Source organism: Melospiza melodia, chromosome Z (assembly GCF_035770615.1).
Source record: "Melospiza melodia melodia isolate bMelMel2 chromosome Z, bMelMel2.pri, whole genome shotgun sequence".
Classification (NCBI taxonomy): domain Eukaryota; kingdom Metazoa; phylum Chordata; class Aves; order Passeriformes; family Passerellidae; genus Melospiza; species Melospiza melodia.
In genome coordinates, this window is record NC_086226.1 from 28,254,219 (window position 1) to 28,279,394 (window position 25,176).

General features: G+C 41.8%; 1 protein-coding gene and 1 long non-coding RNA gene across 6 annotated transcripts; one reads left to right on the forward strand and one right to left on the reverse strand.

The window, feature by feature from the left end:
• Positions 1-1,019: 1,019 nt before the first annotated feature.
• LOC134431734 (sushi, nidogen and EGF-like domain-containing protein 1) lies at positions 1,020-5,037 on the reverse strand. Of its 5 annotated transcripts, none has more exons than XM_063179876.1 (8): positions 4,871-5,035; positions 4,098-4,151; positions 3,973-4,008; positions 3,541-3,671; positions 2,524-2,805; positions 2,233-2,370; positions 1,529-1,707; positions 1,020-1,140 (listed from the first exon to the last, which is right to left on the reverse strand). In XM_063179876.1, the coding sequence occupies exons 1-8, from the start codon at positions 4,980-4,982 to the stop codon at positions 1,137-1,139; spliced, it is 936 nt and encodes a 311-aa protein (XP_063035946.1). In that variant the 5' UTR covers positions 4,983-5,035; the 3' UTR covers positions 1,020-1,136. The 5 variants fall into 5 exon arrangements, with proteins under 5 accessions (XP_063035946.1, XP_063035945.1, XP_063035948.1 ...); XM_063179875.1 differs by having other exon boundaries at positions 4,098-4,172; XM_063179878.1 differs by having other exon boundaries at positions 4,098-4,164; positions 4,871-5,023.
• A 3,668-nt stretch (positions 5,038-8,705) lies between these two features.
• LOC134432169 (uncharacterized) lies at positions 8,706-24,118 on the forward strand. Its single transcript, XR_010031240.1, has 3 exons — positions 8,706-8,768; positions 9,890-9,986; positions 22,867-24,118. It is a non-coding gene; the product is annotated as an uncharacterized LOC134432169 (long non-coding RNA).
• The last annotated feature ends 1,058 nt before the right edge of the window (positions 24,119-25,176 follow it).

Genomic DNA, 25,176 nt, shown 5'->3' on the forward strand with positions numbered 1-25,176 from the left:
TGCTCTTAATAAAAGGCTCTGGGGGTGCTCATGATAGCAGCAAAATCTGAGCCAGGTGCTCCAGGTGGCCAGGAAGGCAATGGCACCTGGGCTGTGCCAGCCATGGTGTGCAGCAGGAGCAGGGCAGTGACTGTCCCCTGTGCTGGCACTGCTGAGGGCACACCTCACATCCTGGGGACAGTTTTGTGTCCCTCATGGCAAAAAAGACACTGAAGGGCTGGAGGATGTCCAGAGAAAGGAACAGAGCTGGGGAAGGGCCTGGAGAATCAGGAGCAGCTGAGGGAGCTTAGGGGGGCTCAGCCTAGGGAAAAGGATGATCAGGGATGACTTTATCACTTTCTACAATTACCTGGAAGAGAGGTTGCTGCCAGGTGGGAGTGAATCTTTTCTCCCAGGCAACCAGCAGCAGGACAAAAGGAAATGGTCTCAAGCCGTGCCAGGGGAGGTTCAGGCTGGACATCAGGAGGAATTTCTTCACAGAAAGGGTCACTGGACACTGGAATGGCCTGCTCAGGGAGGTGGTGTAATCACCATCCCTGGAGTGTTCAAGAAACTTCTGGACATAGCACTCAGTGCCATGGTCTGCTTGACATGGGGTGTTCAGTCAAAGGTTGGATTTGAGGTTCTTGGAGTTCTCTTCCAGCCTTAATGTTGCCATGGTTCTGTGAGGAGTCAAGGATGGGGAGGGGTAAAGTTGTGTCTTGCATGTTTTGTGTGTCTTATGATGTCCAAGTAAGTTGCAGGTAAAGCATTTTGGGGGTGTGTGCCAAGCTGTTTGTTGTGGATTTTGTCTACTGTGTATGTGGCTGCCCTGTGACTTCATATTGCACAAGACCACAGAAGTTACCACCCAAAAAGGCAAAATTTGATTAATTCTGTCACATTTCACCCCAAAACCCCTCAGATCCCCTGTAACTGTGGGAACAGTGAGGGTGAGGATGACATACATGTGATGATGACATACATGTGATGACATGACCATGGGTGCCATGACAATGACAAGGACATGGACACTGCAATGTCTTAGCTGAAATTTTATTGCTCTGCTAGAAGCTGGCATGATCTTGACCTGCACAGTGACTTCATTGGTGATAACAGTGGCAGAGGTGTTGTCCCTCTGCCACACTCCCCTCAATTCACCTAGAAGAGATATCAACAGCCCAAGAGGTAGAGCCACTTTCCACCCAAATCCCCAATACCCCCCAAAAATATTCCACACAGAAATCCAAATTTTCCTCACAAATTATCCCATAAAATTCCCACCTTCAAACTTCCAATTGTTCCCCAAATGCTCAATTTCCTCCAGTTCCTAATGCCCCTAAATTCTCAATATTCCAATAAAGATTCCCATGATTCCCCCCCGGTTCCTGATTTTCCCCAACAAATTCTGTCTCCCTCTAAATTCACAGCGGCCTTCACACAGTCACAAATTATTGCCTCAAATCCCCACTTTTCCCCCCTCATTCCTGAATTTACCCCCCTGATTCCCACTTTTCCTCAAAATTCCCAATTTTCTCCTCCAACTTACAACCAGCAGCTGTTATCCAGCTGGGGAGGATCCACATCTGGGGCCTGGAAGTCATCCACCCTAAAGACCCAGCGTCCTGGGACCTTGACGTTGGAGGTGGTGGTGATGTTGATGATGGCATCAGTTTGGGATCCAGGGATGTTGTAGAAGTTGGTGTCATCACCGCTATTGAATCCCGCCTGGAAAATTAAAGGGGGGGGGAGAGAATGTAGGAGGGCTCACCTCACCCAAAGAGCCCCTAAAATTATTTCATGATGTGAATATACTTGTTGTATATACCCAGAAATTATATGTACCAATCCATGACCATCACTATGGCAATCATCCGCAGAAGAAGGGGGGACAACCTCCTGTCTTCACTATCATCATCATCATCATCATCATCAACATCATCATCATCATCATCATCATCATCATCAATCATCATCATCACCATCATCATCACTATTATCATCAATACTGTCATCATTATCATCTCCAATATTTGGGATGGGCCAGCCTCTGACCTCCATCATCATCCTCTCCAGAAGATGGGACAGGGCCACTTGACCTTCCCAAAATTGGTGTGGGCCAGTCCTGGACTTTCATCATGATCATGATCATCCCCAGGAAATGGGATGGGCCAATCCCTGATCTTCATCACCATCATCCTCAGAACATGGAGTGGGACAACCTCCCCCTTCTCCTCCACCCTTCCCACCTACATGTGCTGGAGTCCCCCCAAGTCCTGTTTCAGCATCCCCATCACTTGCTGCCCCTGTGGTCCACTGGATGTCCCAATAGTTGAGGATGATGTAGAACATCTTGGAGTCAGTGGTCAGCACAGCCTGGAAGGTGTTGCCCTATGGAAGAAGATCACAGAGGTCAAGGATGAGTCATGAAGGTCAGGGATGGGTTCTGGAGGCCAAAGTTCGGTCGGCCAGCAAGGCCACCAAGTGGGTCAACGAGAGCCAATGAGTTGCCCCACTTCATGCCCCATGGACCATGGGCCTCACCTTGTCAGATCTGGAGCCCCAGTAGGCCACATGGTCCCAGGTGGCCACAAAGGCCCAGGTGGCAGTGAAGGGGCTTTCAGGGAAGTATTGGGTGATGTGCTGGCTGATGTCCCCCAGCAGTGCTGGGTCGGTGCTCTGGCGGTAGAAGATGTCCCCACCCTCCACGTTGTCCACATCTGCCCAGAAGGGAGTCACGAAAGGGCGCCCGTCCGCCAGAGGAAAGGGGTCGGGGGTGTATTGTCTGACAGGCTTGTCAAAGGAGATCACCCCATTGTTGTTCACCTGGAGGTGACACCAGGAGTGGGTGGGTGCAACACCTTGACTTGGGTTTTGGGTTCTTCAAAATGGACCCTACAAGCATGCCTAGAACCACTACCCACAGGGACACCCATCACCTATCAACACCCCAAGATCCACCGCTCACAGGACTCCCTCAAAACCCACCAACCATAGGAGCCCTCATCCAAAGGAACCTCCCCAGCACCCAAAGAACCCATCAAGATCCATCAACCTCCCAGACACCGCACCCACAGGACCTCCCCAAATATCAGACCTATAGAACCCCCTAACAGCAACCACCCCCAGGACCCCACAACCCCCACAAATCCCCCTGAGACCCACCCATGGAGGACCCTCACAAAATCCACCATCCACATGATCCCACAATGCCCACCTACACACCCCAAGATCCACCCTGTGGGGGACCACCCAAAACCAAACAACTGCTCCAAGAGCCCCCAGCCATATGACCGTGAAGGACCACACCATCACCCACCATCCTCAGAACCTTCCAAGCCCCTCCAACCCCCAGCGCCCTCAAGATCTCCCACCCATCTGAAGATGTTTCCGTGTCCAAGGATAAAACCCACTGTGAATTCAAGAAGGGTTGATTTTGGGGACACACACACACACATACCCCCACACACACACCCACCAGTGAAAAATTCAGTGGAAATGGAGGGGAAATTTGGAAAAATGGAGGAAATTCCCCAAAATATTGAATTTGGGGTGACCTACAAACGCAGTTTGGTGGGTTTTGCCATAGAAGGTGAAGGGAATGGAGAGGGTGATTGCCTCAGATGTCCCGTCATCGAGTTTGGGGTTGGTTTCATCCCCCTGGTCTGGTCCATAGGGATAGAGCAGGGATCCTGAGGGAAAATCAGGATTTGGGAAAATCACAATTTGGGATCTGCCCTTAAATTCCCAACCAATTACATGGATTTTGGGGTGTAGCCCACCAAATTTGGGGTTCCCATGGTTACCTAAAAATGGATGTCTCTTCTGGGTTTTCATGATGAAACTGGTGTGAAAGGGAATGACCCCAGAGGAATTACATTGGCCACACATGGATTTTGGGAGAATAGCAGGAAAATGGCATGATGTGGGTGGGAGAAAGTCTGATTTAGATGGAAATAATGTTTTTTTAGGGCTAAGCCCCCCAAAATTCACCTTTTTCAGATGAGGTTTTGGTGTCCACCATGGAACCTGGAGAAGAAATAGGAGGGAAAATGAGTTGATCAATCATTTTTCCAGCAGGGATGAAAATGACAAGACTTTTCAGAAACAATATTTACCTAAAATCAGGAGGAAGAAAATACTAGAGGGTGACATCCTCGACCCTAAAATAACTGTTAAAAAAACCTGGAAAACTTAAAAAGAAACTATAAATACATCCAAACAAGCAAACCAGCAACCCTCCACAAAACAGAGGATGCAGTAAAATGAAGTTCCAGAGACCAAAAAAATTCATATTAAAACACCAAACACACACTTTGTCCACGATGTTTGTGTGGAGGGCTTTGTGCATGAGTGGTATTTTACCAAGTTTTAAAAAGAATTTAAGCATTTGAAAAGTTTTTTTTTTATTTAATTATAGTGCATTTTTAAGTAATCATTTAATTTGATTCAGGAGATTTTAAAATTTAATTTAATTTTAAAAATTTAATTTACTATGATTCAATTAAAAAAAAATTTTACATAAGTGAACATTATTAAATTTAATTTCAATTTTTCATTCTAAATGCATTGCCTTTTATTTAATGGAGTTCTAAGGTGAATGCTATTTTTCTTTATCTTCTATGTTGTGATTTTTATTATTTTTTATTTAACTGAATCTTCAGTTTTTGCTATTTGTGTGAATGAAGAAATTTTTTCCCTTCTGTGCCCAAATTCAGGATTTTTCTGCCTTTTTTCTGAAAAAAATGAGGATTATTTACATTTTTTTTTCATGCATTTTTAAGTGATTTAAAGGCACAAATCTTCCTTAAGTGCATGTAAAACCAGGACTTTAAAGAGAAAATATTCCAAGAAATGACCAAAATTCCACCAGAATAAAAAATTCCCTCACCTGGATTTCCATGAAGTGAAGAACTGCAGCCTGAAAATGAGCTGAAGCACCTCAAATGCTGGCTTTCACTTGTCGTGTTCCTTTTTTTATCAAAACAAAAAATACTGAACATGTAATTTGCCAACTTTCCCCCCCTCCAATCTCTCTGAGCTCTCCCAGGATTCTTAAGAAAGAGAAATTCAATCACGTGTTGAGTATTTTATCACGTGCTGGGGATTTTGGGCTCCTCCAGATGTATCTTTTAAAGCATAGTTAAGACATTTTTGGATAATTTTGGTGTCCTGAATACACCACCCTATGTGAAGTTTTTGCCCCTTTCCAAGCCTTCAACTTTCATCCCCTGATTTATTTTTTTTAAATAAAGAAGTCCTTTTAAAATTATTTTTAATTATAAATCCTTTATCTCCTGTTTTTTTTTTTTTTTTTTTAATCATCAGGAAGAAAATAGATTATCCCTGTTTATTTGGGATTTTGAGGACTCTTTTTTGTTATTGTGAGGCTATATGATAAAGAAAAATCTTTATCATGTACTTTGGCCTTTCTTTCCTGGAAGAAAGAAGAAGTCCTTATATGCAGGAATTCTACTTTTTGGAGGAAAAAAAAAAAACCCTTTAAACCACCAACATTTTTAGTGCGGTTTCTTTTTTTCTTCTAAAAAGAAGTTAATATCTTTGGGTTTAGGGATTCTTTAAAGGGAAAAAAAATCTTTTTTTCTCTTTATTTTAAGGAAAAAAAATCTTGTTCCTTATTTACCTGGCAATTTAAAAGTATTTTTTGCAGGAAAACTATTTATTATCACTGTCCTTTTCTCTTCCTCTTTTTCTAAAGGAAAACCCCTAAATTTGCTTGTATTTTAAGAAACCTCATTTTCCCAGTTCCAGATGGTTATTTTCAAGCTCTTTAAAGTTGTTTGTATTTTTTTTTTTTTTTTTTGGTCCAGGACCTCTCATTAATTTTGCAAAAAACCAGACAGATTTGGGTTTGTTTCCCTGGAAACAGTGGATGGGGGTTGAAGGGTGGGGGACAAGGATTCTGGGGAATTCACTGGATTTTTGGAGGGGCTCCCTGGAGGAGAGTCAGCTGGGATGTCCCTGTGCATTCCCCTCACCCACACTTCTTGTGGGACCCCATCAGTGGCAAGATTCACCCACCCACTCCCAAATTCTCCAGAATTCTGGGGTCAGTTTCTCCCCTCCAGCCTGGTGTGATGAGGAGCTTGTGATGAACCGGCCAGAGTTCAATGCTTGCCTCAACTCCCCAGCCTCACACAGTCCTTGCCCTGAAAATGTCCCCCGGACATTTTTGCAAGGAATAAAATCCTGTGTGATTTTGCTGGAGAGAGCCAACAAAATCAGTAAAGCTCTGCCAGGGCTTTGCAGGGAGAGGGAGCAGAACTCCAAGGAAGGGTTAATGCTGGCAGTCACTTGGTGTCACTGCTTTCAGTGTCTGGTGACAAGGGATGTGAAAACCAGAGGGTGTGGAATTTCCTGCTCTTAGTGCACCATGGAGAGGTTTGTTTGGTTTGGGACTGGTTGGTTCTGTTTTCCTCCCTGATTTAAGACTTTATCACAACACATGGCTTTTATGTGCACTGCTAATGCTGGGAGGAACTGCAAAATTATGCTTGCTAGGAATCTTGCTAAATGATGGTTTTAAAGTTTACTTGCATTAGTATCATCTTCTCTGGGGACATGAATAATGGATCATAGCCATTCTGATTAGTGTTAAATACTGGTTTTCCTTTTCTCTAGATTGGACCAAACTTTTAGTTCAGGTAAGAGATTTACATATGTAGTTTTAATTAAAATTACTTTTTTCTTCTGAAGTTCAGTTGCTTCTTTCTACCCATTGTAAGAAACCACTTTGCTGGCCTCCTAGCCACAGGTGCCTATGAAAGACACAATCTGGAGAGTCATATCTTTCAAGACCACCCGAAATTCTGGATGGATCCCTTGCTGGGTATTAAACTTTTAGCTCCTGAAGAAGCCTGAGTCAAATGGCACAAATTCTGTCTCCTTGGAAGACTGTAGCTTGAAACACCGGAAAGCAGGAGTTTGGATTCCCATGAGTTTTAAACCTTGGCTTTAGGACAGGGTGCTGTGAATATTTGTTGCTGTGTTTGCCCTCATGAGGATGTTGTTGCTGTAATTTCATACAACTGGAACCAGCAAGAGTTACAACAGAGAAAGAGAATACCCTTCCCTGCCTCTTCACTCTGGTACTGATCACAGAACACTGGATTTTAGCTTGACTCCCTCTGCCTCAGCAGCTGTGACCCTAAACACAATAAATTCTTTATTTTTCTGGTTGGAGGGAGGAAGCTGACACATCAGCCACATTTTCCGTCTGTAAACTTCACTCGACAGCACTCCAACAGGGTGGTCTCTGTCACCTTCCCCCAAAGCCTCTGGAAAGGGCTGTGCACTGGGCTGTGATGCAGGACGTGGTGGAACACTGATCTGATCCGAGCTGACCTGATGTGGCAGCTCCTGCCTTTCCTGCCGTGCTAATGATCTCTGCACGCAGCTGGAAAAAAGCGCAGCCTGAAGGATCGTCTGTCCCAGCCAAGGGCAGCCTAGGTCGGGAGAGGAAAGCAGGTTTTAATCAGGGTCCCCAGAGTGTGGCAGGGACATTGCGACCCCGTTCCGTGCCATCGGTCACCGCTGCAGACCGGCCTGCCGCCCCAGCCGGGTCACGGGCTGGTCACTGCAGGCTGCTGCTCTCTGATCAAACCCTGCCGGAAACCTGATGGTGATGCCAGCAGCCTTTCTAAAAAGACTCTGCAAGTCCCAGCAAAGCAGCACAACTCCCACTTGCTGCTCTGCAGCAACTGGAGGTCAGGGATGGTTTAATGCTGCACTGAGTTTATTGCATTAATATCCATCAGTGCAGGTTTGCAGTAATGTTCCTGTATCACCTCTCTACTGGTGTCTCTGCTTTTAAATCTCTCTGCTTAAATTTCTTGTGCTCCATAATTAGTATAGAAAGAAAGATATGCTGGGAACACCTCCCTGGTTGACGCTTGGGTTTTATTTATCATTAGTTGCATTAAATCTTTTTGCAATGAGCCTTTGGATAGAGAAGGAAATGCACGGAGACACACAAAGAAGCTCATTTACAGCTTTACAATGAAAATCTGAGCACACATTATTAAATTTTAATTCGACTGTCTCATCATACTTCGGAAATTTTTCTTTCTTTTTAAAACTGAAATTAATGTAATTTAGAATAACTTTTTATTTTAACATTTATTTGATTTCAAAGCTTTAAGATTTTGAACTACAGTTTTCTTGGCAAAAAAACAAAAACAAAAACAAAAACAAAAAAAACAAACCCAATTCTGAATTAGCAAAGGGTTTTAAAAGGTGCAAAAACATCTTAGTTAGAACTCAGTTCTACATTCCCTGGAACAGATGGAAGGCTTTGACCACATCCTGGTATTGACAGTAGCTCCACTTTCCCATCTGTGTGTGGCTTTACATGCAACCACTTCAGCCCTGGATCTGAGTCACACATGCAAACCAGTCATGAAACAAAGCTGGTCTATCAGCAGAACATAACATTTTAGGATAAAATTTCAAGTTTTCACCAGGCACTTATCTGTGTCTGAATTATATTTATATTAGGGTTCATCTCTGCATTGTGGTGTGAGTTAACAGTCTGCCAAGAAGACAGCTGTATCATGCTCTGGAAAGTGGACCAGCACTTTCCATTAGAAAGGAATTTTATTGGTTGCCAGCAGTTTCCAGCTACAGTCGAGACTAAGAAGCTCAAATTACACAGCTAACTTATTCTGAGAAGCTATTTATTTTGATCAGACTGTAGCTTCCTTTTGTGATGACACTGAGCACGATGCACTCAGACTTTCTACAACCCAGGAAAGCGTAAGAGCAGCCAGGTAAAGAAGATTTTATCAAAAAAATAATGTTGACCATTAACCATTTAGCATCTTAAGTGAGTTAGAAATAACATTTTAAGAAGAACTAACTTTTTTTTTTTTTACTCCAAGTATTGTTGAGATCTGGCTGAAAAAAGCTTTGCCTTGGAAAATTTTGTGGGAGAGAACTTCAGTGTTCTCCACAAAACAGATGGGGAAGATAATGGATGTTGTAAATCTTCCCTCCTATTTTTTCTTTTTTCTTCCTGCCAGGCAGACAGATCTGCTTAATTGTGACTCACACAACCCTCTTGTTGCTGTTTTATGCATTTTTTGTGCTACTGGTTTACTTCTTACAGCCTGCCAGCAGGCTTTGAACTGGGACTAAGGTTTAATTTGACCTGTGTACAATTAAGAGGGACAAGCAGATTCACCCTTTTGTTTATGAGAGAGGGGCTCTACATATCTGCCCCAGTGTCTGGCTACTAAGATCTCCAATTAAGTCAAACACGATATTCAGTAACTTAGGATTTAGAAAGCCAGATTTCACAAGTTTTGTGCAGACGTTTTATAGGATTTAGAAGAGTAGATCTTGTGTGAGTGTGTAGTTTTGGCCTTGAACTTCTTTTCTGACTGTCTAGCCCTAACATAAATGGTCTAATTCTCTTGTGGAGAAATGTCTCCATTCTCTGTATGCAGATCATGAAAATGAAGAGAAGGGGGAAAAAAGAGTTAAAAACTTTGTGCTATCTTGAGTGACAGGAACACCTATGACAATGATTAAGTGCAACGTTAAAGGGATGCTCCCCTGTCAGAAACAGACTCTCCCTATCCTGCAATGGCAGGAATTTGGTTACAAAAGCATGCATGTCTTTGTCCTCTATAAAATGTTAAAGACCAGCTCTAATTTTAACATCAACACGACAGATAATCTCATGTATCTTTCATAATAAGTCCTTTTACATCTGGTGTCTTCCTTTACTCTTACTGACAGATTCCCATGTTCAACACAGTGTTCAGCTTTGACTCATGACATGGTAAAATGCTTCCAGAAGTTTACTGCTGTCTTCTATCCTCAAAATAGCCTCTGCCTTCCCCAGGTGATTACTGTCACCTTATTTTGAATTTCCTTGAAAGTTCAGGTGGCCGGAAACTCCTGAGGTCAGCTAACTCTCAGAGTGACTTCCCATACTGACAGAAGCAGTCTGTCTGCGTGTGGCTGACCCAAAGCGAGCAAAGGTGAGTCAGAGGTGCAGAGGGAGATCTCTCTGAGGCATTACAATTCTGAGGAAAATTTTAAAAACACTGTTCAGAACATCTGTGCCATCCATGACAGTTAAGTAAAAGAAAAAAGCAATGCTCCTGCTCTGCGCTGAGGTGGAGATTTCCTTCTGACCACAAATATGGGGCTGTGTTTGAGATCTGGGACCAAAAGAGCATGGACAACACACAGGTGATTTATTATGCTGAACAGTGTTTGCACAGCATCTACACCTCCTTTGGTTCTCTGTGCTCTTTCAGGCAGCAGGTGGGGTTGGGAAAAGGGATGGGATTTGGCACAGCTGGGACTCAAAGTGACTCAAAGAAGTATTCTGTATCACCCAGGACCTTGCTCAGAGGTAAAACTGCAGGAGATGGAGAGGAACTCCTCCCGAAGTAGCCATTTTTTGGATACTGTCTGGACCCCAGTTTGCTGGTGGGAGGTGGGTGGGTGACTGACTTTGCACCACTTTTCTGCTTGCTTTTTTATTCCCTCCTCATTTATTAGATGGTTTTAATCTGAACCCATGAGATTCTCATGCTTTTACTCTTCTGATTCTCTTCCCCACCCCTCTGGCAAGGACAGAGCAAGTCAATGACTGTTTAACCTATGAGGAACTTACCCAAATGAAACAGAACAAAGAAAGACCCTCTTTCTTTAAAAAGGCTGAGGCAAATAAAAGGCCAACAGAGGAACACTGGAGTGAGTACAGAAACATTTCTCTGCTGTGTTTGATGTTGGTAGCTGCCTCAAAAACTTTTGGAATTGGCCTTCTGTAGTTTTGGGCAATAGAATTTTGGCCTGATTGTAACACCACTGTTCCAGTCTTGACAAGCAATATAAACAAGAATTTATCTGTAACTGCTGACTTTCTATGGGCAGTGTAGTGCTCTCCAATTATCTGTGTTTTGGGAAATTATGGATATGGCTTAGGTCAAGCCAAAATTATGCTGACAGAAGTAACGCAAGGGTGTATGTACATTAGCACATACTGTAGAGCAAAAGAAGCAGATCTGCACAACAAAACATTCAGGCTGGCATTCACATCACACAGACTCAGCGTGTTCTATTTAGATTAACCCTAGGCTGGTGCTGTGAACTGAAAGGTTGCAGGAGGTGAAGCATTTTAGGAGACCCTCTGGATGTCAGGGTTTGCTTAAGCCTTTTCCAGAAAAAAAGCCCATCATCATGATCTGAAAGGGCGCCATGAAATGAAGGAGTGTGTCATACAAGCACTGGGAAATTGCCTCTTGAGCCCAGCTGAAGTGATAACACACCTGTGTTATCCACAAGGAGATATGCAGTTACAGAAATTATGTTTCTTTCTTCTGAAACCACAAGTAATACTGGTTCCTTTAAGTAAAATTTTAATTAGGGCTCACACAATATAAGCTGTAATGTATTGCAATTGATTTTAAGTATTCATGAGGATCTACAGTAATGGGTAGCAGCTTTTTCGTCTGGTGAGGTCTGTGGTCTCTGCACAGGTCCTGTCTTCCTGCCACCTGACATTTGTAAGACATTACTTTCAAGAGGTCTAAAAAGATGAGCAGGCTTGCCAAACTAATTTGTGTTTCTCTGCTGCTATGTTTTTGCTGTGCTCCTGCTGAGGGGAAGGGCTGTTGGAAAGCAATGAGCTGATCCTGCGTCCAGGCGAGGGTGCTGCAGGGCAGAGCACGGCCTGACCACGGCTGCCAGGGTCACTGCTGGGAGCGATCTCCTGGTGATCCAGCTGGGCAGTGCCCTCCTAAGCAAACAGTAGGATTCAGCTGGGAACGTCCGGCCCAAAGTCTCTGAGCCACACTTCAGCCAGATGAGATGTGTGTGGTCACTGGGAACTGTTGGCAGAACGCGTAGTGTACTGAGATTAGTATCCTGAAAAATCAGGAAGTGCACAGGAATTTTTTTATTTGCCTCTTATTTTTTTTTTTCATTTACTTGTGTAGAATGTGTGAGAGAGAATTTAAATTAAGAACTTGTGCTTATGTCTCCTTGGCTTTTTCTCTAAAAAAGCCTATCCATTTCCAGCTGCTGGGGAATCTATCTATAAATCTATCTATTAAATCTAGCAATTTCCAGCTGCTGGAGAATGTGAGGCAGTTCCAGAAAGCAGGGCCTTGTCCCAGAGCTCTCTGGTTGTCACAGGCAAGGGGATTCAGTCATCAAGTTCCTCTTACAGTGCCATCAATACAATGATGAAAACAGACCTTTTGGTCAGTAAATTAACATTTTGGATAGAGTTTGGGCCAGCAAAATGATTTTTTTTTTCACATCTCTGTAAGAAAAGGCAGGTTTTGACTATCAGTTTACAACGTGACAAAGCAACCAGAGGGAGAGAAACCTCAGAGTCTCTGAAGTGACACCAGACTAAACGCGGGTGTCCACCTAGGGCTGGCAGATACCCTACAGACGGTAGGGGATCCTACAGGGATCCCAGTCCTAAAACATGCAGTCTCTGCAGGGTGCGATATCCCACCCTCCTGTGAAGGCAGCAGGGTCTTGCAAAGTCAGAGCCAGCCTCAGCACCTGCTGATGTCTGCTTATTTTCAGTGTGACTCCTCTAATAAGTATTAATTATTTCTGTGTATAGTTCTTTCAGTAGTTACCACAGAGTTATTCCATTTTACACGTGGCAGAGGAGGTTAATGACCTGGAATCTCACAAGCACTGTATCATAATTATGTCAGTCATTAAAGCTCTAATGGTATGTTTGAAATATGGGAGAGGCAAAACCTCGTCTTGCTGTTCCCTCATGCTCCAAGCTGCCTGGTATATTTTCATATTCGCTGAACGCAGGAGAGGCCAAGGATGTTAACTCCATGTAGAAATGAGGCTGGCAGATCAGTGGTGTGTTTCATCTAATCTCTCGCCTCTGAAATTAGCTGCATTTGTAGGGAGAATTATTGTGATGTCTAAAGAGTGGCCTGGCTATCGAGCGAGATTGTGCTGGCTCCATTCTCCCTGGTCAGGGGTTGGTTTTACACCTGTGGATGTGCCGCTTCAGCCTTTTGTGTCTTTGTTTCTTCTGCCATGTACCTTCTCAATGACTGCAATTGAATGAATTTCAGCACAGAGCTGTAGGATCAGGACAATAAGCCCCTGGTTTGCTGCTTTTGCACCAAAAATCCTTGCACAGCCAGAGAGGCCACAGTTAGTGACCACTTAGAGTGTTTCTGGTAGTGCAAAACGTTGTGGTATGGGCACCTGGATAAATCCTTAATTTCAGCTTCATTTTAACTCTGCTAAATACATAGGTAAGTTTTCCCGGAGTTTTATGTCCAGTGGCAGTTCAGATTACTTCCTCAGCTGCAGAAATGGGAAGCTGCTGAGGAATCAGCAGGGTGGGTTCCACACTTCTGTCAGCCTGCTAAAGGTTTCAGGCTTATCACGATTTTTAATTTTGAAATATCGATTTTAAAGAACCAAAGCATAAATAACATAAATCTAAATTGAAACATTTCCTTTCAGTTTTTAAATTTCAGATGCCTAAAGAGAAAAGTCTTGAAAATACGTCTTGTTTGCCACCTTGTGTGAGGACATTTAATTGGAAAATAATTGGGATTGATATTTAAAGAAACCAGACTTGTTCATTTATTTTTAACATTTTGTGGTTTATTTCTTTTAATTAAGCTTTTAGTAAAAATTCTATTTCCTCAGTAGCTTTTAGTTTCTGTGATTAACATAGACCACATTGTTGTAGATTATAAATTGAAATTTTTTTAACAATAGTAAATAAATTTACTATTCTATATTAACAGATTATACTAAATAAAGTGCCTTATTTACTATAGCTATGGTTTGTGCAATTATTTAAATAAATATTCAATTATTAATTTTAAGCACATATTTTGATCAGTGGGCTTGCTTGACATTTTCACTCAATTCAAAAATAATTTTTATAACTACACAAAATTGGTCAGAATTTTCAGAAAATTTTGGGATAAAACCCCAAAGTTCACTTATGTGAACGAGAACAAAAAAAAAGGGTTTCCTGAAGAGAGAAGTTATGAAAGAAAAGCTAAAGAACAGAATGCATTTATAAGCAGCAGGGATGAAACACTGACAATGATACTACTGAAAGGTTCCTGCTAACAAGACCACTCCCAAATGGCCTTTTGGTATTCTTATTAGTTGTAGATATTATTAAGGAAAATAAAAAAGCCACAAATAAAGAAAATTATTTTGAAGTGTTTTGTTTTTTTTTTTTTTTTTTAACAAATATTACTGATGTTATGTTTCATGTAAAAAATTTCATATCTTGACTTTTTTAATGCTGTATCACAGGTTAGCTGCTGGTTTTCTTAGGAAAACATTAATTTTAAGACAAAAGCTCAAAATTGTCAGAAAAACTTGGTAATTTACCTGCTTATTTCATTGTGATTCCTTTCCCAAACAATTACACACTTTGTGGTTTTATGCTGATTTGGGGAAAAAAAAAAAAAAAAAAAAAAAAAAAAAGAAGAAGCTTGGAGATAATTCCCATAACAGTCTTTATCTTCACAGTCTTTATCTTCATCACCTTTATCCATTAGTTTTTGCAAAGAGTTCTGTGACTGAATTTCTGTGCACTCAAATGTTTGGTTACAAATCTCTGCTGGTATGAACAAAAACCAAAACCAAAACTAAAATTAAAACCAAAACCAAAACCAAACCAAACCAAAATAACAAACAAAAAGAGATGTTTCCATTGTGGGGTTTATTTTTAGGTATTGTTAATGTTTAATTTTAACTATATTAATCTAGAACTTATGTGGCAGAGGAAAATGGTGGCACAATGAGACCAGATAAATACACTGAGTAATACCTCAATAATCCTCTGATACATTTGATGATGGTTGGGGTTGGTTAAGTTTTGGGTGCTTTTTCTGTTTTTACATAAGCTGTTTAGGAAATCCCATTAAGGAGAAAAATAGAATTATCTGTTCTGAAATGTCAACTTTTTCTTTGGTGAAAAGCCTATCTTGGGGGTCAGAAAAGTACTCCAGCTCCTATTTCACATGCTTTAGGACTCCTGTAGAATTATGAAATATTCTTTTCCATTTTCCCTTAGTAATCAATCATAGCAAGCGTGTGCCACTGCATTGGTATTGGTTTTTATGCTGCATCTAAATCTGCAAAAACACAGTGGTAAATCACATCTTCTTTATGTACATAACAGTGATGTAATCTTGCTACTTAAATTTCACTTCACTGAAACATCTCTGCCTTAGGCTGTTCCCTGAGCAGTGTAATAGGCAAAAGTGGGGCCTTCTATAAAGAAATTTATTAATTGACACGGTCAGAAATCTGCACCTCTCACAATGAACTGATAATTCCTTGAATGAGATGTGCTCTGTGCACGTGAAATTTTACACTTCAAGCAGTTAGCCAATACTGTGAGAATGAGCACTGTGGTGTGTTGCTATTCCTCCTAATTCTTATATTTTTATTATCTACATTTTTCAGCTGCATCTGATGGTGCAGGAATGAGGCCAAAAGCCGGGGGTTTTGTCAGCTTTTATTCTCCTTTCTTTCCACAGCTTCTCTATTTCTAGCTAGTCCTCTAAGGTAGTTTCATCTGTGTTTTTCTTCTCTTCTGCTTTTGTAGGCATAATGCTGAATCAATCTTATAATGGAATGAAAACCCCCAGCATATATTTTTTCCACAAATTAACAGAGTGCTCAGGGTTTTCAAGTACTTTCCTGATGAACAATGTAGCTGATTTGACAGCAAAACTCGGCATGCCTTGATCAGAAAGCAAAAAACCTAAGCTCTTCTAGAAATATTACAGTGGTGCTTCTTCCCCAGAATTTTTTAATTTTTTTCAGAAGTATGAGGAGGATTTATTTTGCTAAAGGGAAGTAACCCTGGAATTTCCGACAAAAATTTCTTACAACTCCATTTTTTTAAATGAAGAGCTGAGTGTTTCAGACCCATTAGAGGAAAATCTGCTGCTTCTCTCTAAAGCAGGGGTTCTTCTCTTGGGCATTGAAATTAGGAATTCAGCTACTTGAGGACATGGGTCTGCAATTTGCAATTAATAACATTTTGGTGAGTCATGATTGGTCTCATTTTATGCTTATAAAAAATATGTGAGCTTTCAAAGATATTTTAACCTTCATTTTTCTTCTGGTGTATAGCTGTGTCTGAAATTTATTGGTAAAGCTGTAACTGTAAATATTTGGCAACTGGCAATTTGCATTGCTTAAGTTAATTACTTTCACTATGTTATTTACACTCAGTAATGAGATACTTTTGAAAACTAATTAGATGTCCTTGCTTAGTTGCAAAAAATCTTTTGAAGGCATTTATAATTCAATGTTCACTGCTTTTTCTGTGTCATCCAGTATCAAAGAGGAGCCAAATCACCTATTTTTGTCCTTTTTAGTTGAAACAGGACTATTTCCACTTTCTGCTCAGGGAGTAGTTGTGTTACCCAGCTTCAGGCACATTGTTTATCTTCACTTTCTTTTGGTGACAATAAAGAGGTTTCTGATAAAGGAAATTGTAGAAGAAAAGGCATATTCAATTGTTTTTCTTTCTTGATCAGGACAAGGGAAGACACAACTCCTGTACACAGGGGCCAGTTTGCAAAGGCAGCTTAGTCTGGTTTCAGAGGGCCGAAGGAATGACCTCACGTGCACTGTGTAATTACCCTAATTTACTTCCATTCCTTAATTAAAACTGTGTCATTTCTTATAGCTTTTGCCTTGTGAAAAGATATTTTTCTGCTCAATCTCATCAGAGGATGAGTAATTTACTTTCTGTACATATTTTGATGACAGGCACACCATAAATACTGGGATTTCTTAGTCTTGATAACTTCACATGCTTTTGATGCCAAAGTCATTCTGCTGGATGTTTAATTAGAGGACATCAAAGAGGGTTATTTACATTTAATTCTGTAGTTAGTGTTCGGCCTTCTCAGTTTTATGCCAGACTTACAATACAACATCAACGCTGTCTGGTATTAATTTAACTTGTAAATAATTTGTGTAATTAATTTACTTGGTTAACCTCCCCATTTCATTTTATGACTTTATTCTCAACCAAGCTGGTGAAATCTAGCTGCACTGGCAAAGGGCTCAGCAAAAACAAATACTTTGGAATTTGTATCAGTGCCCCAAGATGGGTGTGACAGGTGACACATCTTGTCTGATGCTTCATAAAGCTTAACTGCTTGCAAAGAAAGTGTTAACCATCGGTACAAAAATGACTTCTAGGCTTGAATAATTATTATTCCATTAAAAGCCTTATGGGTTATGTTCCTAGACTTACTGACCCTGGGACCGGAGCTGGAATGGTCAGTCTTACGTTGCCACATTCCCTGGGCCTCCCGAAGTCTCACAGCTCTAGCCGAAAGAGAAATTGCGTCAGGGCCATCATGGGCTGCCCCAGGAGGGAACAGAAAGGCAGATAGAGTCAAGAGTAAGTTCAGGGAAATAACTCATCCAATACGATGGTAAACAAAAATTGCCAACTCAGTAATTTTTTGTTTTTTCTCATTATTTAAATAGTGACATCCATGAGAGCTTGTTGGTCTGTCTGTCTTTTCTTTCATACAAAGGCTGGTGGGTTTTTTGTTTATCAGGCACAGCTATTTTAAAGCACTTTTGTGACAAAGTCTTTTTTCCCTTTGCTCATTGAGTGCACAGCAGCATCCAGACTTCGAAAGGACAGCAGAAGAGAATTTTTGGATAAAATTCTGAGGGCAGGTTCAGCCTTTTTATTACAAACCTTCCTGTTTCACTCTTGCTTCCAGCTCCCTGCTGGCTTGTCCTGTTGAAAATGTATTTTGGCCTTCATTGTCCAGTGGAAGGGGCAGTTTATGTACAGAAGGGATGCACAGGATGATGGAGATGGTAACAGCACTTGTTTCAAAGGGATTTCCAAGTATGTTCTGATTGTGTGGAGATACCTATGAGCTCAGAGTATTTATTCTGCTGGAAGAACTCGAAACTGGTAAATCCTGGGTCTCCACTCTAGCTGCCTCCCCGGCCTGTCCCAGCATTGGCTTCCATGGTGGATAAGTCCAGCTGCAGACCATCAGTCCTTTAGGGAAAAGGCTCAGTGGAAACAAACACCTCAACCCCCCTTGTTTTATGTGCAGCCCTCCTCTTGAAGTCCTCTGCAGGTTTTGTCTGTGAATGTCAGGAGGAGACCAGGGGAGGGAGGAAACCTGGACATGAGGCTCCAGCAATCAGCAATGTTTTCACATTGCTGCAAAGGGAACTCTCACCACAATATCCACAGTAAATAACTGCAATATCAGTAAATAGCTGCCTCATTTTATGGCCATGGCTCAAACAGCATGGCACATGGAACTCTGAGCAACAGAGGGAAATAGTAAAATTAATAATCATTTACCCAGTCAGAAAACAGCAAGTTGGTTGAGTTGCCAAGAGATTGAAGTGTTTTTATTGTTGGGAGGAAATAGTGAGTTTTAAGTTTCTCAGCTGATTTAGAATACAGTTGTAGAATATGTCTGAAAAGGCAAACAAAAGATTGAGGAAACTTTCCCTGTGGCTGGGCATTTTTTTTCCGATATGGCAGAACTAGGTCAGAAGCTGTGGGATGGATGGAGTTATAACTGCTGCCTTTCATAACCTTACTGAGAATATTCTCTAAAGCCTTGGTTCCACAGGATTCAAATGCTGAGCCAGTTAAATTAATTTAATATATTGCATAAATATTATGCACTGATTTAGACAGGGAAAGAGGAAATTGACTGACCTCATATTCTAAACATTAAACCACTGGAGTTGGGTAGAAAAGAATGTGCTCCTTCTCCTCAATTCGCAGGTTTATTCATTTCTTCATCATTTGAGTGAAGCACTGACTTGTGGTGTAAAAAACCCATTTTGCAGAATCTAGTGACGAGACAATAGAGCAGGGTGGTGAACACCCATCAGGACTGGTGACACAAAGGGCCCCACACAATCCAAGCAGCAGCACTGCCCTGGATGGGCAAACCCCTGGAAATGATTTTGGGTGGGGATTAGAGAAAGCCTCTCCGCCCAGCTGCCATTGGTCCTTATGAACAAATAGCCAACGTGAGCCAGTGACTTTGAATATCTGATTCTTGCAGCAGGCTTCCACAGCACTGACTTCTGATGTTCCATAGCAGAGGCTTGGATAACTGGCTGCCTGGAAAATCAGCAGGCCAGGAAAGCTGAGAAGCAGGAAGGATGACACAAACTGAATTTCCTGAGGGGTCCAGGTGCCCTTCAGTGAAGAGCAACATGGTCCTCAGTAAGATAGACTGAACAGCAAAGGGAGTAAGGAGCTGTGGTTGGGAGATCTTTTTGTGACGAAGGAAATCCTGCCTCCTGCAAATGAGAAGTGTATGTTCTGATGATAAAAAGGTGAGTCCAAAGTGGAAAGTCACCAAGTGAATTAAAGGTTTTTTTGACAAAGCAGAAGTGGAGTATTTCAACTCAAGTAATGATCAAGTGTTGCAAGTGTTTCCTGAGTTGTATTTTCACAAGTATTACTGAGTTTAGATTCAGAACATGTCACTGTCTCAGGCAAGAGTTTTTACTCTCTCAGCATGTTGCTGCAAGGACTCTCTTTCAAACAGTCAACATCTTTTGAGTAAAGCTAATAGACAGGAATTCAGTAATATTTCTGACAAACTCTTGCTGCACAATCAAAGAATTTGAAAAGACTGGTTTTTCAATTGAAAAATGTGATGGTATTGTAGGTATTTTCTAAGCAAAATATAGATCTAAAGTAAATATATAGTTTTGAATCTCATTGCAAAATATCTCTCTTCTTGTTCCTGCTCTGCAGTGTTAAATATTGGTGGAAAATTTTACAAAATCAGCACTTAGCTGTTTCTGTGAAGAAATTTTTCCTCAGGGATGCAGAAGGAAATACTTTCTGCTCAGCTTAATATGTGAAGTTTGAACATGTACAAAGAAAAGACCAAATTATTCCTGAGAGGTACTTATGTGTTTTATGGAGGGAATCAATTTCTGTAATGTGTTGACAGCGGCTTATTGCTTGTTAATATATTTAAAAGGCACTTGAAAGACAATTGGCTGCATTGACTGCAGAGGAAAAATTTATTACCTGTACCACAAGATGGGGAGGGTTGCAGGTTGTCCAAGTATTGGTTACTTTGAATGGACTCGAACTCAGTCTTTTTAAACTGTTCCTAATGGAAATTTAGATTGCAGCTGTGTGAAATGAATTTCTTCTTTTTAAATTAATCTATTGGCCTTCTTTCTGCAATGTACAAGCTCTGTGCTAATTGGGTAATGGTTTCTTGTTACAACTCAATCTGCACCAGGGATATTCAGGAAATAGACAAAATGGGCTGTCAGAAAGGAAGAACTGGGGGTATTGTAACTATAACATTAAAAACAAAAACAAAAGCAAACCAACAACAAAGTTTCTGCATGCCCAAGCGCCCAGCATTTACTAGGATGCAGGGGCTGCAGCCAAACTGGGGCCCACAGACTGGCAACCCCCAAAACATCCCTGTCCTGCAGAAAATGTCCCCACAGAGTCCTGCCCTGCCATGGTTCTCAGCTTTTCCAGCTTTAAGCCGAGATGTGCCCAGGGATGGCCCCGCAGCAGGTGAAGCTGCAGCCAGCTGAGGGGTGTCTGTCCATCCCCAGTGTCCCTCCCTTTCCAGAGCCACGCCTGGCACTGGCTCTGACACTGCTGATCTCCAGCTGGGGGGCACCAGTGAAAGAGGACACAAAGTGCCTGAGCTCCTCCGTGCTGCAGCTCCAGGCACTGAGAAGCCCACGGCCCCCTTTGATGCAAAGCCACTCCACCAGGTCACACTAGCCAGCAGCACAAATCCTCATGTATACGCATTTTTCAGTCTGTCTTCCTTGAGGAATTCTTAATTTTATAAATCTCTCTCTTTGGACTCTTATGAACATAAATTTTTCTTGAGTCTTTCAAAATCCTGCCGAGCAGACATAGCTTTTTTCACCCTGTCTTATTTCTTCTGCCTACCCCCATCCCCACCTGCTTTTCTTCATTATTCTTTTGTCATTTAAGACAAGATTAATGATACTGGTGGGCCTGGAGTATTCTTGAAATAAATGGCTTCTTTTATTGTTCCATGCTAAGCATTATTTTGGATTTCAATCACTTGGATTTTGCCTCTCAGCCCCCTCTGACAAAAGCATCCCTCCTGGATATATAGTCTGTGAGATTTGTGTGAAGATGCAAGTCAGTTCAGTGCTGCTTACCACTACTCATCAGTAAAATAAAAAAGAAATTTAAAAATCACCCAAGAAATATTTTTCTGTTGCTGTGATGAATACTCAGTGCCTTCTTTGTACAAAATCAGACTCACTGTGAATGCCAAGAATTTTCTTTTTAAAGGGGGCAAAGATTCTGCTTGTGCAGGGAGGTTGGATTAGATGACCTCCAATGGCCTCTATCAACCATGCCCATTTTGTGTGATTTCATTAAAAGGAAAGTTGGGGCACCTTAATGTTAGAACTTTTGGGGGAAGAACCTGAGCAAAATTTTTCAGAAAAGTTAACAGAGAAAGAGGCAGGCTCATTCCTGGTCATGGCACCATTTGAAATTGGGTTTTGGTGGGGTTTTTTTTTCTTTTTTCTCTACTTTTCCTTTCCAAACAGGAATAAAAACACGGCCCATAAAATTCTTTTTAGACAAGCTAAAATAAATTAAATAAATTAAGGACATTGAATTGAAATACAAAGGGACACACACCACTTTAATACATAAAAAGGGTTCAAAAGACTACCTGAGTGAAATCTGATGAAGTGTAAGGTTAGGAAATTACAGGTTCATGGGTTTGCTTTTATATATTCTGAGTTCACCACTGAGTAACAAAAATTAGAATCCAGTTTCCTCTCACAGAGGCCAGGCTTTTCCAGAGAGCAGACAAGGAGTATCTTCTTTCTTTCATTTCCAGCATGACAGAAGTCTTTAGTTAAGTTCCATGTTGCCCCAGATCATCCTATCATCTCCAATTAGGGTTTATTCTTCATCAGCACTTTACCTGGCTGGAGGTCAGCATTGCAGGAAGAGATGGATGTTTCAGTACGTTCCATGCCCCAGATCACCTTGCTCCCTGCCACTCTGCCTTTTGAATAGGAAACATCCTAATTGATGACATTTTAGCCACAAAGTCTGGTGATCAGATGTTCCTGCTGATACCAACCTTTTTATCTGCTTTGGATGTGGCAAGACACGGAGACACAGCCAAAGGATCAGGGTCCTAATATTAAAAATGGGCTTTGTGCCAGGAGTGCAGTAACAGGAGAATGTTGTCACTGTTGAGAAAAGGAGAATTGATGGTTGTTTTTCTTAATAATTTTGATGACACAGCCAAAATTTGTTGAAGAAGAGTAGGAAGAAGAGGAAGGGGAAGAGGAGGGGAAGGGGAAGGGGAAGAGGAGGAAGAGGAGGAAGAGGAGGAAGAGCAGGAAGAGGAGGAGGAAGATGAAGATGGAAAAGGAAGAGAAAGACTAGGAAGAAGAGGAGGGAGGGGAAGAGGAAGAGAAAAATAGGAGGAGGAACAGGAACAAGGAGGAAGATGAGGGTGAGGAAGAGGAAGAGAAAAGGAAAAAGCAGCAGTTGAAGAGGGAGAGATGGAAGAAGAGGGAGAGGAGGAAGAAGAGGGAGAGGGAGAGGGGATTTCATTGGTAACAGGAGCTCTGCAAGCTCTGTGGGTACCAGCAAGAAGGAAACACACCTCCCTCCGAAGGTGCTGTGAGTGAATGCCCTGAGCAGGGGCACAGCTTGCTCTGAGATGCAATTTCCCTTCCCTGCTGGTAGATGTACAAGTGGCAGTGTCAGGGGAGCCCCACAAAGGCAGAACTCGCTGCTAGGAGCATCATCTGAGATGAGACGTGTCTGTGTGTGTTTCTCCCTGACAGCTGCCACCTTGGCTGACGCTCCGCGGCTCAACCGAGACCCCCCTGCCACTCAGGCCAAGGAAAGACAGAAACACAGAGCTCCCGAGGTCTCAGCTGGGATATCAGAGTCCTGCTGGGAGCCCAGCAGTCACTTGTCATCTATGGAGTGGCTTTGTCATACGCACTGCTGGGAAAGAAATCTGTCAGACTTGTATATCAACACCACTTCAGCCAGCTTCTCCTGCTGCCATTCTCTTTGGGATTTACTGGTGCAGCAAGACCTTGTATCACAGTGGTGCATTTTACAGCCCTTTTGGAAGTCCTCCGTATATCAAGGGAAAATCTGGATTTAGGGATATACCTGTATTAGTTTTGAACACCACTATGAAGTAAGGAGGAGGGAAAAATTAAGCCAACAGAAAAAATAAGGATTAGGGAAGACCTCAAATGTGAATATCGATCAAGATAAACACTTGCACAAGTGAAGTCTGCTGTAGGTGAAGTATTTGCCTAGGTGTAGAAACTATTGCCAATTCATGTTTTTTACTGCCTGTTGGTTGCTTTGACTGGAGTATGAGTTTCACATGCCTGACAGACATACTGAAACCAATTGCCTGATTTTGCCTGATACACCTGTGTACTTGTCTGCAGCTGAGACTGAAGACTGACAGGTGACATCCTCAGGGTGTGACCTGTTTCAACGTCCCACCACAGAAATAAATCCCGTTTGTACCCCATAACCCACAGAGCTGATTCTGTCTGAGGCTGACCACCATCCAAGGAAGATATCCCATCCTGTGTTCTATGCTCTGCTGCCCTGTTGTGCAGGTGCACAGTCCAGCTCCTTCTGGGCTTTGTTTTCAAGGAAATCCCTTCCATGGTGGGCATGGCAGGATGGGCTGGGGATCACATTTCTTCTGGTTTTCCTGTTATCCATGCCAGTTCAGCCTGGCTGAAATGCAGCAGTAGCACTTCCATTCCTTCTAGGGCTACTTCATAGACCCTCAGGGAGAAAATTATTTGTGCATCACATGGTGCATAATAATCACTGCCAAGTACCTCTGAGGGGACAGTTCCACCCAAGGATCTCCTCTTGCTGGTGTCTCTTTGTAAGAATGTGCAGAACGGGTGCAGCAATTCAGATTCACAACCTGCCTGAATGTTTAAGTAAAGACAACTCATTCCATATGTTTTCTCATATGCTTCCTGTGTAAAATGTTAGTTGCAATGTGGTTTAGACTTCCTGAACAGACCAGCTAACACAAAATTTTCTCTGTCATAATACCGCTGGAAAAAATATTCCAAATTTATTGCTTCTTTTGATTTTAGTTCATGTTCAGGGAAGTTAAGTCAGAAACCTAGCTAGTCTGCATCTCTAGGGCATTGTAAACAACAAATTCACTTTTAATAAATACTAATGCAGTCAGGATGAGAAAATATAAGACTGGGCTCTGAGCTAATATAAATCATAGCAGATATATGGAAATTGAACTCTGTGGATTTACATCAGCTAATGAGTCTCACCTAGGATTTATATAATACAGTTATATAAATCTCTTAGCTGAGGACCCATACTCATTTTGTAAAAATTCACCAATTCACCAACAAGTGTATCAACTCAGAGAGCAATTAAGTGACTGACAGCCTCACAGAGACTTTCTTAGATGTTCCTTGACTGCAAAACCATGCCACCTTTTTTGCAAAATACACCCATAAATCCCCATTTAACCTGTAATTGAGCCTGCTGTGCTCAGGAGAGAACAAGCACCAGACAGCTCCACGCTGCAGACAAAAATAAGACAAATGGTCAGTCTCATAACATCAGACTTGTCTAGACTGAGCAAAATTACATGGACCAAAAACCAGCAAAAAATGTCAAGGTTATCAAACTCCCTTCATGTCCTGTTGCTTAATGCCACTGTGCAAGCACACTCACAAAAGAATTTGTGCTCATCTCAGCAGCCTGATTTACTCTTCAGTGTGGCTTAGCAGTAATACATAGATAGCATCAACGAGACAAAAATAGAGACAAACATGACTCCCATGCCAACCAAAGCAACCCCCCTTTTGTAACTTAGAGAATTGCTGACACAAACTCAGGCCTTTCAGAGGAGGTGGTAGGTTCATCATGGTTAAACCCAGGCTGCTCTCTGAGCATGTGGCAGATAGAAACAAGTTTTTATGTGTTACTGGTCCTTACTTCTGCAATTTTTATATACTTGCCCTAAGTGACTTATTTCTTGCCATTTTTTCCCCTCAAATTTGAAAAAAACATCAATTGACCAAATGGTTTTTCACAGCACACCCCTTCCTCTGACACACAGTTTCAGT

Bases quoted from the DNA above. Each gene is read 5' to 3' on its own strand.
- LOC134431734 (XM_063179875.1), bottom strand. From the start codon at position 4,982: ATGTTCAGTATTTTTTGTTTTGATAAAAAAAGGAACACGACAAGTGAA. The intron at 4,009-4,097 runs GTAAATATTGTT...TTTCTTCTCCAG, and splicing joins TTTCTTCCTCCTGATTTTAG to GTTCCATGGTGGACACCAAA. The intron at 2,371-2,523 runs GTGAGGCCCATG...CTTCTTCCATAG, and splicing joins GGGGCTCCAGATCTGACAAG to GGCAACACCTTCCAGGCTGT.